This window comes from Hemicordylus capensis, chromosome 3 (assembly GCF_027244095.1).
Source record: "Hemicordylus capensis ecotype Gifberg chromosome 3, rHemCap1.1.pri, whole genome shotgun sequence".
Classification (NCBI taxonomy): Eukaryota; Metazoa; Chordata; class Lepidosauria; order Squamata; family Cordylidae; genus Hemicordylus; species Hemicordylus capensis.
Genome location: NC_069659.1, coordinates 83927204 through 83941892, shown reverse-complemented (window position 1 = coordinate 83941892; position 14689 = coordinate 83927204). Strand labels below are relative to the sequence as shown.

At 41.3% G+C, this 14689-nt stretch overlaps 1 protein-coding gene across 7 annotated transcripts in view; it reads right to left on the bottom strand.

Moving 5' to 3' along the window:
- JAM2 (junctional adhesion molecule 2) overlaps window positions 1–14689 on the bottom strand; it is a 75878-nt gene that overhangs the window by 28628 nt on the left and 32561 nt on the right. For all 7 annotated transcript variants that reach the window (XM_053308293.1, XM_053308288.1, XM_053308289.1 and 4 more), the window contains exon 2: window positions 7618–7683. In XM_053308293.1, coding sequence (XP_053164268.1) covers window positions 7618–7683 — 66 coding nt within the window. The remainder of the gene's footprint in view (window positions 1–7617; window positions 7684–14689) is intronic.

Below are 14689 nucleotides of genomic sequence, written 5' to 3'. Positions count from 1 at the left end.
AGCGTTGGAGAGTGTTCCATGTGTGCCACCAAATGAGCATAATTGTCTGACCCTGAAAAAAATGAAGCAGCCTGTCCATGTTCTCTGGACTGAGCCAACTGACAACACACATTTTAACCACCAAATTGAACATTTCCCTTTTCTGGCTTCTCATTTGGTCTTTACCCTCAGCTTTTCCTTTATATTAAAGGCACTTTGTGGCTTCTGTTTCCATGTCATGCTTCAGGGCAGTGGTTTTCAAGCTTCCTTGCTTTTGGGAAAACCTTTGCACATGGACTTCTCTGCCAAGGAATCCCTGTTCACTTGAAGCAGAATCTCTCTATGTTGCAGAAGACACTGCAAAACATTCAGTTCATGTTGTGAACACCTAGAATGTTTTGCAGCGTCTTCTGCAACCTAGAGAAGCTCTTTCACGTGGTACATTAGCTAGACCTGCAGGGTTTCACTGCTCTTCTGCATGGAACTGCAAGAATCTAGAGAACAGTCAACATTCCTCTGTAACTGCATATCCAAAGGGAAGTTTGGTAGCGGTGGGTTTGGGAAACCGGAAGCCAATTGGGGATGTGTAGCACCCTCATAAACTTGTACTCTCAAGCCAGTTCCCTTGTTTTATAAAACAAGTTGTTCTACTAAGAACTAATCTGCTACTTTCCTCTCACTATCCCTACAACTGGACTAAATTTGCTCCAAATCAGATAGATAGTTCACAAGTTAGCCCACTTGAACCTCATATGTTTATGTGTCCGCCATCTTGAATCAGGGTATATGACATTACAAACTATGCTCTTGAGCCATCCCTATGTGTCCTTACACCTGTAGCAAATTCGGATCAAGTTGGTTAGGTGGTTCACAAGTTAGCCCTTTTGTACCTCAAGCATTCACACGACCACCTTGAATTGTGGTGGATGATATCATCACAAACCATGCCATTGAGCCATCCCTATGTGTCCCTACAGCTATAATAAATTTGGTTCAAATTGGTTAGGAGGTTCACAAGTTAGCACACTTGTGTCTCAAACGTTCACACATCTGCCATCTTGAACTGGAGATGACATCACCAACTATGCGGTTGAGGTATCCCTGTGTGTTTCTACAACTGTATCAAATTTGGTTCATATTAGTCCAGCCAGTGCGAAGTTGATAGGGGGACACACACACACACACACACACACACACACACACACACACACGGAATGTTGGGTGATTTCATAAGCCTACTGGAAAGTAGGCTAAACAATGGAATCATCAGCAGTCCACACCCCAAATGGCAACTTAAGTTTTAATGCTTGATGTCTTTCTTTTAACCTTCCAGGTGTTTACAGGGTGTTGTTACAGCCTCATATAAAACCAGATCAGAAGTATGTAGCATAACAGAGCAAAGGCTGGTACAGAAAGTTTAAATTAAGAAGAAAATTTAATTCAATAGATCACAAACAGGTTTATTATTTCCTTTGTTACTTCCCACTCCCACTCCAGCAAATGCCTGGAAATTGGCTCTAAAACAGGACAGCACAACTTTAGTCCTCCAGGTAGTTACCAGCTACCACCATCACTGACTATTGGTCACTGTGGCTGACAGATGATGGGAGTTTTAGTCCAGCAACAGCTGGAGGACCAAAGTAGTGAAGCCCAGCTCTAAAACATAAGTATGAGGCTTCCTGACTTACTTCTGCAAGTCCCTCTTCAAAGCTACCTTTTCTTTTAAGCCTCTGTCAATACTAGGGATGTGCACAAACTGGTTTTTTTTATTCAATTTGTACCCAAAACAAATCACCCCAGATTCAACTTGTATTTGCTTTGATTTGATTTGGACCAATTCAGACCACTTAACAAGGTCCTAGGGGCACAAATTTGGATAGTGGGTAGGTCCCCATGGTTGCCACCTACCACCCAAATTTCAAGGCAGTGGGGCGCTTGGTTGATTTGTAATGATTTTCTTTAGTTTTTACTGATTTTGAACATTTCCACCATAGGAAACAATGGGGGTTCAAAGTTGTCATATCCTAACCCTAAAACGGATCACAGATTTCATTTTTTAAAAAAAACTAAGCTCTAGCCCTTGTAAATGTGCAGTCATTAATTTTCAAGTGTTTGGATTCTTTGGTGTATAATAACTTTTCCTCATAATGAATCCTTATGAGGATTCATTGCACACCTTCATTTCTTCTGTTCATTTTGATTGTCACTGGACAGTGCCAACTGCGATGTGCCAACTACACCCCTCCACCACCACCTGCAAGGCAGTGGGGGTATTCATTTTAATTTTTAGGAGTACTGAAATGTTTAGATTCTTTGGTGTCTAATAACTTTTCTTCATAATGAATCCCTATGAAAATTCATTATACACCTTTGTTTATTCTGTTCATTTTGACTATCATTGGACAGTGCCAACTGTCAACTGCCATGTGTCAACTATACCCCCCCCCCCACAGGGGTACTCAGTTTGTTTTTTAGGTATTTTTTTGAAGTGTTTAGATTCTTTGGTGTCTTCATTACATATCTTCATTTCTTTTGTTCATTTTGACCCCACTGCTTTGCAGGTGGGGGTGGGAAATTAGTGGCATCCCATGTTCCAACTACCCCACAGCCCACAAGCCACTGGGTACTCAGTTTATATTTTAGGAATTTTTGAGGTGTTTAGATTCTTTTGTGTGTAATGAATCCTCAAAGGGATTCATTATGAGGGGAAAGGTTATTAGACACCAAAGAGCCTAAACACTTGGGGGGGAAATCCTAGAACATAAACTGAGTAGTACCCCACTGCCTTAGGGGTGGGAGTAAAGTGTAGTTGGCACATGGCAGTTGAATGTTGGCACTGTCGAAAAGACAGTCAAAATGAATAGAAGAAATGAAGGTGTGTAATGCATCCTCATAGGGATTCATTGAGGGAAAGTTATTAGACACCAAAGAATCCAAACACGTGAAAAATAGTGACCACACATTTTGCTCCATAACTCCAGTTCTACAAGGGCTAGGGCTTAGCTTTTTTTAAAAAATGAAAGCTGGGAATGTGGGGGAATTAATAGGAGAGATCCAAATCTTGAATCAATTTGAACTGAATCAGGCGCGATTCGATTTGTACCTGAATCTAGCCAATGGACCACAGGGGTGACTTGTTTTGTCTCCAACTCACCCGAATCAGCTAGATTAGGGTACAAATCAATTTGTACCCGAATCAATTTGCACATCCCTAGTCAATCCCTAGTCACACTGAGGGCCAGAGTGGAATAGTGGTTAGAGTGCTGGACTAGGACCAGGAAGAACCGAGTTCAAACCCCCATTCAGCCATGATACTTGCTGGGTGACTCTGGGCCAGTCACTTCTCTCTCAGCCTAACCTACTTCACAGGGTTGTTGTGAGGAGAAAGTTAAATATGTAGTACACGGCTCTGGGCTCCTTGGAGGAAGAGCGGGATATAAATGTAAATAAGTAATTAAGTAAATTTAAAAAATTAAAAAAATACCCTTAATCCCCATAATTCACAGTAAGTAAGCCTAAGTATTTTGCAGATGTTAGACTATATCTCCCATCATACCTAACTATTGGCCATTGTGGCTAGTGATAATGAGAGTTATTAAAAAAGATTTCCAGCTTTTCATTGGAAAAATAACTGCAGAAATGTGTGTGGGGTGGGGGGACCACTTACACTTTGATAAGAACTAATCAGTATTAGTATCTGGAGAGAACCGAAAGTTCCTAAATTACCAAGAGGAATGGGGAGAAGAGAAGTAGTCAGACTGAAAGAGGCAGAAGACAGGTTCTGTAGGGAAAGGGTGGTAATGACACTAAAAGGCTTTCCTTCCCTTAGCTGATCAACAAACTGATGATCAGGTTTGATGATCAGATCAAACTTTTGAGCAGCTTTGCCTCCTGCTCAACTGATGAGCTTAGTTATATTAGAATATTTTCATGTAGGAATATATTTAGTTTCCAAAACTTAGCTCAGCAAATAATGACACAACTTGTCTGCTGAAATTATAATTTATTTATTTAAAAAATTTATAACCTGCCCTCTGATACACTATTGCTTGGAGCAGCTCACAACATTAATAAAATAAATATAATTTAAAATAAGACTAGTAAAGTTAGTCATATCAAGTTAAACAAGTTAAAAACCAAGCTAAAACTACAATTAGAATTACATTTTTAAAAGTTTCAAATTAAAAGTTGTTTTAAAAGCTATAAAAATGAAAGCTATAAAAGCTAAAGAACCTACCAGATATAAGCAGCAGATGAAACATTAAAACATTCTGTACACCAACTAGAGATTTTATATTAGGCGGTCTATAAATTCAATCAATCAATCAATCAATCAATCAAGTTTTTAATTGTTTTTTTTTAAAAAAATACTGAGCAAGTGAACCTGGTGAAGCTCTTCAGAGAAGGGAGTACTATTACTGACATAGTACTCCAAGTATAGCGAAGAAGGGGTAGTTTCAATATTCTGCCATTATACGCTCTGAACATTCTATTTGGTCATAAAATCTAAATCAACTGTCCAATCTGCTTGAATATTTGCAGACATCCACTAGGTAACAAACACCACTGCTCTGCCAAATCTGGTGCCATGTGATGTAAATGGTTAAGAGGCAGCAATTTTAAAAGTGACCTCCTAAATTCTAGAAAACAAAGGTTGGCTACATTTTTTTTCTGCCACCAGATAGCATACTTCTTTTAATGTCTATTTAAATGTTATTTTAAAATTCAGGTGTATGCTGAAGCCTGTTTTGAGGGGGGAAATCTATCCAGAATTTCCTTCTGAAGTACCCAAATTACAGTGCAAAACCAGCAATTTTGCCCATTGAGAGTTCTCAAGCCAGAATTCAGCGGGACAAATCCTGGAGTGCACTGTTCCCTCTAAGGGGTGCGCATGTGCTCACAAGTTATTGGATGTCCACTCAGTTCATTTTAGATCACACTCAGGTTGAATCAGGAAGGCCCCACTCTCAGTGCAGGTGCGCGCACACTGCCTTGATACTGCCGCCCAGAACAAAACTCATTCCGCAAAGAGATGAAAAAAATTAGAGGGACCACTGTTGTAGTGTGATCTCCTGGTTCTAAACTTAGCTGCCTGATAAAGAGAGTATATCAGTACTCTGGCACTTCTAAACAAACATTCCCTTTTTCCTCCTCTTCCATTTTTGCACTTTGGTTTCCTCCCTCCAAAGAGGTGGCACAGCCTTGCAAGGCAACAGGGGGACCCTGTGGGCATGTGAGACAGCAGCGAGGAGGCAATCTATCTGAATGTGAGACAGCAGATGGGAGGGCATCTATCTGAAGAGGCAGTCAATGGACTTTTCTGCTAACTGAGCAAAGAAGCATCTTTTAAAGTGACAGTTCTCTTATATCTAGCAGGGGGGAAAGAACTGTCCTCATCCAACCCCAGCACAGTGTTTTTCCAGTGGCTGCCTTATGTTTCTTCTAGATTAGAGTTGGTATCTATCTATTTATATACATACATACAACTTTTCAACAAAAAATGTTCTCAAAGTAGTTTACATAGAAAAGAGTAAGAATGATAAAGAGAAGTTGCCCAGTTACCCCTGCTAACTGGGCCAAGAGGAACCTTTTTAACATGGTGGTTCTCTTTATTTAGCAGGGCGAGAGTAACTAGCCCTGTCCACCCCCAGCACAGCATCCCTCCAGTGGCTGTTGCTGGTGCCTATCATGTTTCTGTTTTCGCTTGTGACCCCTTTGAGGACAGAAATCCATCTTATTTATCATTTCTTTATGTAAACTGCTTTGTGAACTTTTGTTGAAAAGCAGTATATAACTAATTGGTGGTGGTGGTGGTGGTGGTTTCCTATCCCTAAAGGGCTCACAGTCTAAAAAAAAAAAAATCCATGGTAGACACTAGCAACATCCACTGAAGGGATGCTGTGCTGGGGTTGGACAGGGCCAGTTGCTCTCCCCCTGCTAAATATAAATAGAATCACCACTTTGAAAGGTGCCTCTTTGCCCAGATAGCAGGGACAGGGAACCATCTTATTTATTACTTATTTTTCTGCTAAACTACTTTGAGAGCTTTTGTTGAAAAGCAGTATATAAACATTTGTAGTCATAGCAGCCGGCACAGACTTGTGAGGTCATGCAAGGAAGCAGCGAGGCTGGGGGTGAGCCTTATGTGTACACCAGAGTGGTGACAAGCTGGTAGTGAGGACCTTACAAGATAGCATGAGGTGGCAAATGAACTTATAAGAGCACACAAGACAGAGAAAATGCAGTGGAGGGCCTTGTGAGGGCATGCAAGGTAGCGGCAGGGTGATGAATCGACACATGAGAGCATAGTGATGAATGGCCTTGTGAAGGCACACAATGCGACAGCTAGGTAGCAAATAGACTTATGAGGAAACCAAAGTCTACAGGGAGGTGGCAAGGGACCTTGCAAGGATATGTGAAGAAATGGAAGAGTGGCAAATGGACATGTGGGGGCAGGCTGGTGAATAGACTTACAAGGAGACACAAGGCAGCAACAAGGTGGCAAAGGCTAGGGATGTGCACAAAATGTGATTCAGAAATCGAATTGCGGTACATCCCTTTAAAAGGAATCACACATTCCCTTTAACATGGAGGAGAGCAGGTCCATACCTGCTTCTCTGCTCGCCACCACATCTGTAATCGCAGCGCTTCCCCTAGCTATTGCGTGCCGGGCCGGCGGGACATCTCCCAGCTGCCCCTACACAATGCCGGTATGCGCATGGCTTCCGCACACACATGGCAGCCATAGCGTACCAGCGTCACATGGTGGCAGCTGGGAGATGTCCTTCTAGTGTGCAATCCTAAAGAGGATGTGTGATCCCTCTGTTTTAAAGGGATGTGCTGTGGTTTCGGAATCATGTTTCATGCACATCCCTAGCAAGTGGACTTGCAAGGCAACGGGTCTTGTGAGGGCACAGGAGATGGTAGCAAGGTGTCAAGTAGACTTGCAACAAGGGCACAAGAGGTACAGGTGTGGTAACAATTCTTATTTTTTTTAGAACAAAGGTGAGATTAAAAAAGCATCTTAACTTGCATCTTAAACTGAAGAGTTTCGGATTACTGAATAAATTACACACCACCAAAGTTAAGCACTGTGATTCTTAATAGTTTAAATGGGAGCATTAAACACATGCTTAAGGCTGCAATCCTATTCATATTTACTAGGAAGCAAGTCCCATTAAACAGTGGGACTTACTCAGTAATTATGCTTAGATTGTATTTAACATTTCTCAATAGCATTTCAAGTTGCTCAACTCTAGCTGGATCCCTACTGAAATAAGCAGTTCCCATTTGTTTTGTTTGAGCTGCATCATCACTGTTCCCATTGCACTTTTGTCCTATAGCCATCTTTCCACCCCAATGCTCAACACCATTACAACAACAAATATTTATATACTGGCTGCTTTTCAACAAAAGTTTCCAAAGTGGTTTACACAGAGATAATAAATAAATAAGATGGATCCCTATCCCCAAAGGGCTCACAATCTAAAAAGAAATGTAAGATGGACACCGGCAACAGTCACTGGAGGTACTGTGCTGGGGGTGGATAGGGCCAGTTACTCTCCCCCTGCTAAATAACTTTGCCAAGATTAATCTGATAACATTATATACATTTAAACTATAAAAGTGCTCATGTACCTTCAAACTCTCTTGCTGTCACACGTTCATGTTCTGTTTGGACGGTGATTCCATGCGCTTTGTGGTCTACAAAAAATAAAAAATATCCTTTACATTGCAATTCCCCTTCACTTAATAAACTCATATAAAGGCTTTGTCTGCTATAATGAAATCTTCTGTCCTTTGCAATCAATACAATTTAAATAACCTAACAATGGGCAGGACTCAGACATCAGGACATGGAGCAGAACCCTCCCAGATAACCTAGTCAGGTGACCAACCTAGTCAGTTTAGCTGAGAGCAGGTAGTCCTTAAAGAACATGGGGCTGAAGTTGTTTTAAAGGTAAAAAAGGACACTTTGAATTGATCCCAGAAACAGACTGGCAGCCATTGCAGTGTCTTCAAGATAGGTGTTAAATGCACATTGTGGGCAGCTCCAGAACTCAATCAGGCTGATGCATTCTGCACCATTTGGGCACTTTCCAGATTAGACCCTGCAGTGGGGTCACAACTTATCTCTGAAGTGTGCTTCAGAACTTCCTGTGTAGTGACACTGCAGTCTCTTCGCTGACAGCAGGGTGCTGTTCATATTTCCAATGCCTTGTTTCGAATTCAGTCACTATGCGATATAGTGCTATAACGTTGCATGTCTGGCATTAAAAAGTTCCTGGTTTTGGGGGGTTGTTAGTTTTCGCAAGACTGATCCCCCTGCTGAGCGCTATGCTATTTACGTTTTCAATGCGATTTGCCTGAATGGAAGCATTTTGTCATCGTTGAGCGGCTAATCTGGAAAGCGCCCTGTAGTTTCCAAATACTTTTCCAAATACCATGTAGAGCATGCAATGCATTAATCCAAATGAGACATGACTAAGACATGGGTGACAAGAGGTGAGGTCAGCCTTCTCAAGAAGGAGCACAGTTATGCACCAGCTGAAGCTGTGCAAAGGTACTCCTGACTATTGCTGCCACCTGATTCTCCAAAAGCACCACCAGATCCAGGTGAACCCCCAAGCTGCAAAGTATGTTTTCTATTGTATCAGTTTCCTATTAAGCAGATGGTTGGGAGAAGGTTCTTAGCTCTGAATTATGAATTAATGTTATCTGAGTGAAGGGATTTTCCATCACCTGCAGAGTTCTCTTCCCACATCTTAAAGGAGTGGGTTTGTTCTCTTCCAAATCTGAATCCTCATTTCTGCAAAAGCAGCCAAACACTCCCCACAATGGAAAGCAAATAAGTCATTCAATTAACATTATTCCAGTCATGGCAATCACTCTCAAGAACAAAAGCAGCGATATGTACGCATGTGAGAGAACAGCACGTACGGCTGGAACCTCTCTTGTTTTCACTGAAACGTATCACAAGTCGCTTTTAAAGCTAAACAGCAGCTTATTTCAGGAATTGTTGCACCAGAACAACTGAGCTTGTGTGATGTAAGTGGCTGGTGTGTTGGGCTCGAATGTGGAAAATTCAAGCTCAAATCCTTGCTCAGTTATAAAGCTCATTGGGTGGCCTTGAGAAACTCAACCTCTCTCCAATATACCATGCAACACTGTTGTAAAGATAAAACCCACTCAGCTCAGTATATGGAAAGTTCCCGCTGCACAAACAATTCTCCTCTATGCATGTGTATCAGTTAGGACAACGATTCAAGCAGTTAATAATAAAATATTAATTATTATTATTATTAATATCCCGCTCTTCCTCCAAGGAGCCCAGAGCGGTGTACTACATACTTGAGTTTCTCTCACAACAACCCTGTGAAGTAGGCTAGGCTGAGTGAGAAGTGACTGGCCCAGAGTCACCCAGCTAGTTTCATGGCTGATTGGGGATTTGAACTCGGGTCTCCCTGGTCCTAGTCCAGCACTCTAACCACTACACCGCATTAGCCTTCTAAAACTCATTAATCTGTTAATTATAATAATTATAAAAATCATTCTTACATTTCAAATTACCCATATGAAGAGAAATTATCACCTCAAATTGTTAGGTCGGGCCACAACAAACCTTTCACAGTGCCCATGCACTCAATAGTCTACATGAGGTGCTTTAGAGGAGGTGTTCAAGCAACAGAGCAATTATAAAATGTTCACGTCTATCTCTGCCCACTATTTGATGGCCATGTGTTTCAGAGTGCCTCACACTTTGAAAGCGAAGAACATGAAGTTTACCTTTGACTCTCATAATACAGAAACAAAATTTGCAAAATCCTGAAGTTCACTTTTCCAACATGCCAAACATCCATCTGGTGGCGCATGCATGCAATCCACTTCCCCAAGCAGTGAGAAATTCAGGGAGCAGCACTATGGGGTTTGGTTTATTTGCATGAGAGTACACTAGAGACTCATGGTGTGTTTGTAATATTTGCTTTACTTGCAAACAGTACATAACTGAAGGCAAACAGCACACATACTCCTACTGGCAGCAGATCTACTATTCCACATCCAATCCCTAGGAGGATCTGCACCCCCCACATGCACTTAGCTAATTCTAAGCTCTGCATGTTCTAAACTGGTATTTCTACGCACACCCACAAGGCCAACTCTCCTAACCATTAGCTGCAATCAACCAAACATTCTGGGCTATAACCAGCAATTTACCTAGCAAAGGAGTCCTCATATCAAAAGGGTGCAGGGGAGGGATTATAGCTCAACAATGAATCAAGTTGTGCAATCAAGTCGGAGAATTAGAAATCATGTTCTCTGAAGGCTTTGAAGAGAAAATGGGTAGTTGATGGGAATATTTCCATTTCAGAGACTGTTAATAAATATGGGTTTATTACATTTTCAAGTCATGCCAAGCCTAGGAACGTTGATTCCTCATGGAATATTAATATAATCCTTTAGTTCATATTTAACTTAATATTTAATTTGTTGACAGTATAGATTGCAATTGTATTTAACTGTTGACAGTATGGACTGCAATTGTTATAAATATGACACCTATGCCTAGCTAGATTGTTCATTCCAACCCATGTCCTTAGTGTTCAGTGTGTGGAAAGTTCTTTAAACCCATTAAAAGCATTTTTAAAAATTTATTTATAAAGTCTTTTAAAATAAAAGTTAAACATCACCAATTCATGCCTGAATTTTCATCTAAAGCACTTATTGAGTTCCCCCCCATTTAATTCTTTTATTCTGGTCTACCCTAATATTAATAATTAATATTAATAATTTGTATTAATAATAATACAAAGTTTGAACTTTGTATTCTATAATATTTGAATTTCTTCTGTCATGCAGTCTCTTCAGTGTCTTGTTACTATTGAGAAATATTAGGCCACATAAAAAGAGGAGGAGGGATTACTTTATCTGCTTGTATATTTTTCTAGCATTAGTATTATTCTTGATATAACCGTGAAAGCCGGTTCTTGTCTGGGTGGTGCACGACGCCAAATAATACACACACACAAACACACACACACACACACAGGGAAAAGCTTATGGGATTTTACTGCTAGCAAGTAAGGCTTTCGGGGTTCACCCAAATCAAGAGCAAAGACCCCCAGTTACAGGTAAGTATTTATACACAGAGGGTAGCTTAGTCTTCTATCATGGTGAAACAAAAGTCTTAGAAGGAATGCAAAGCCTATCATCAGTGCAGGTCCACCTTTGTTTACATCAGAACAAAACAATTGACCATCCCTTAACTTGTATCAGTTTCCCAACATCTGCCGTCTATTGTTCATTGCCCCTTCCCTTATCTTCTTAGAGGTGTTATATGGGCCCCTTGTCTATGTTTCTCTTAGTGGAAGAGTAAGATACCAACAGCTGCAGCAGATTAACTCCTTAAGAGGTAAAGGCTACCTCCCTGGGCAGAGAGGGCTGGGGGAATTAACCCCTTTGTTTCCAGTGTGGAAGAGGCATAGAGAGTTATGGGACTTCATATTAAGATGGCTGTGCTGTGGTTCCCTAGGCCTTAGTTTTAGGTTAGACTGCCCTCCCAACGTGGATGGTTTGCATGGGTATATCATTCTACAGTATTATGATAATGATGATTCATACTATTGCTACTCCCCCCTGCCACCCTTGCAATAGTTTCACCATTTCACATTTTTAGGAAGAGTAGAAAACAGAGATTTATGCCTTTCTCTTTGTCTTTGGTCACACTGGAAGCATCTTTAACAACTATGAATCTAATAAATAAATGTATTCCAGAATTCTGAGCAGAGCCATTTATAAAAACGTATCTAAAAAAATTAAGACTCTTTATGCAATTCACTGAGGCTAAAACAATAAAAAAAAGCTCAAGCAGAAATAGGAAACAAGTTGAACAAAACTTGTAAAAGACAAAAAAAAATACTTTTTTTGCACAATGGGCTTGAATCCAGTAAGGGCAAGTCTCACATGGAAGCAGACATGCACATAGGAAACATCTTTCTAGATGCAATACGTGCACATAAGCACAAAACAATGCAATTTGGGGGTAGGGGGAGGAAACCAAATACTTCATCCAGCACCTTGATTGCATGTGCAGTGTTCTTACAGCATGTGGTTTGCTCTGACACTTTCAACAGTATCAATCTTCTGTTTGATGGGTACATGTGCAGAGATCCAGATGGCAGTGTCATTAATTGTCAAGGTCATAGGGTAGCAGAAAGAAATTAGCATTAAAGATTCCCAACAAATACCCCCTTTTTCTCAAGTTTTTTTTTTTTAAGTAACAAGCTCAAGAGATTGTTTTTGTATTGTTCTTGCTAAGCTCGGTGAGGCAAAAATGCCAACGTACTCTATTTTGAAGGAAGTCAGACTTTTGCTGCCAATTCTGTTCTCTTGGTAATGAATAGGGACATGCTGGAAATTGGGGGTCGGGTGTTTTAAGCTTCTTTGTGTCTCACAAAGAAGTCTTTTACTACTATTGTAAGAGTTGTAAAGAGTTTGTTTCCATAGCAACAAAGCTGTTAGAAAGGCGACCATTTATCCTAAAAATGCAGATGCTCTCATTCTAATGGCTGCTAATTTAAGACACCTAAAATGTGCCATTTTTATTTTTTAAAGGCATACAAGAGTCAGGTTAAAAGCACACTTCTGAGATACTATTTTAGCACCACAGCAGACTAACAAGCCACATTTGACGATGATATATGCATTACAGACATAATGATAATCTCAATATTGTATCTGTCTTCCACAATTTCCACATAAAAATGGATTTAGGAAAAGCAGTACACAAATGTCTTAAAATCGTGTTCTTCACTGCAAAACCCCCAAACCAGTGGCGGCTCCCATTAATTTCAAGGGCAGCAACCTGGCCAATTGTTTATTAGGTCTGTGAGAAGCTTCATCCAAAACTGAATATTCTATACAGCTCCCTGGCACCACATGGAAATGACCATTCCCACCATGCAAGTGCTGTATTTTGCCCAGCATTAGTGCGGCTCCGTTAAGACATCTCAGGCACCAGCTTGCTTGTGTGGCACCTGAGCCAGGCAGCAGACCGACACAACCAGAAGAAGCAAGCAAGCAAAGCCCGGGGCAGGTTGCTCCCTCCTCTCCCCGATTGTATTCATCTTTTGCCTACCTGAACCTGATGGGCACAGTCAGGAAGAGGAGTGAGAAAGCAAGTTAGGGGGTCTGCCCTCCATCCCTCTGGAGTGGATGATGTTGCCGGAAGCAAATGCAGCGTTGGGCAGCCTGGCTCCTAAATTTGTTTCTGGCTTCTAGAGCCAAAGAGAATGTGTCAAATCCTGCTTTGAGGGAAAGAGAGCCCTCTTGAGACCCAATGCCATATTTGAAGTTATGTACAGAGTACTTTCGCTATAGAGCTCTGCCCTTGCACCCAGCATTGGAAAAACACAGAAATGTACAAGAAATGGATCTCATGCTGAGTATCCACCAGTGTTCTCTCTAACAAGTTTTTCCAGATGTTGTTCACTACAACTCCCAACATCCCCAGTTGCAATGGCCCCTGATCCTGTCCTACCCCAACTCAAAATTATGGCCTCCCATATATATAATGATCAGCCAGTAACAGCCTTTCTTCTCCTCTAAAGAGCGAACCAGAAGTGAATCCTGTCTTGACTGACAGGCAGTGACCTCTAGGGATCAGCCGCTCAGCACACAGTGGGCGGGACCTAGAGGGCCATGCAGCAGGAAGAGAAGGGGTTCTTCGTTCTCAGTTGGAGCCAGGCTGTGCTAACAGGTTGGTGGCAAAGCAAATAGCTGCAACAAGGATGGCTGCAATCCTAGGAAGTTAGGATGGCAGCGGCCTCAAGTCTCTACCATGGATTTGGTGAGTTCAGAAAGCCAGGGCTTTGACTTCGGGGAAGGGTTTAGCCAGGGAACAATTTGTTAGTTAGCTTACGTTAGACTACTTATTTTCCTCTGGTGTGCTTTGCAAATCCTTACAACTGGTCTATTATGTTTTATCTGTAACATAACAAGCTAAGAAACACTGAACCTGTGCCAATCTACCCATCCAGGGTGCTGCAAAAGCCTCTGTAACCTTTAAAGGTTCCTATATCCCTGTTCCTTGCAACTGGGGTGCTTTTTGAAGTATTCTTGCAACTACTGAATCCTTCTTTTACCTGTAATTAAAAGCTGAGAAAGCCTCAGACAGATACTGTCTGTAGTATTTTGAATAAAGTTTATTTTTCTTCTTTTGTTCTTTGCAAATCTTAACCAGCCTTTTGAGTAGATTTTTAACTCAGGCAAGCGGGGCTGGGGAAAGGGCTTGCTCTGGTGCAACATACGTCTCAATTTGATTTCTCAGCAACTCTACCAAGTTTTCTCATCACGTGTAGGCTTGCACATGGAGGTTTTTGTGTACTTTTCCAATAGTAAAGAGAAGGAGAGTTCCCTGGAATTTCATCCACACTCGGGGGCGGGAATAAACTCTGTTAAAGTGGACGTGGTGGCAGCGATGAAGCTTAAAGGAACAGCCTTTGTGGGTGAAAGCAAGAGAGAGGATGATTCAGTATTTTTCTTCCCCTCACGTGGGCACTTGAAAACACTTGAAAAAATTCCTTAAACATAAACTGAGTAGTACCCCACTGCCTTGCAGGTGGGAGTGGGGGTATAGTTGGCACATGGCAGTTGACAGTTGACACTGTCCAAAGACAGTCAAACTGAATCGAAGAAATGAAAGTGAAAGATT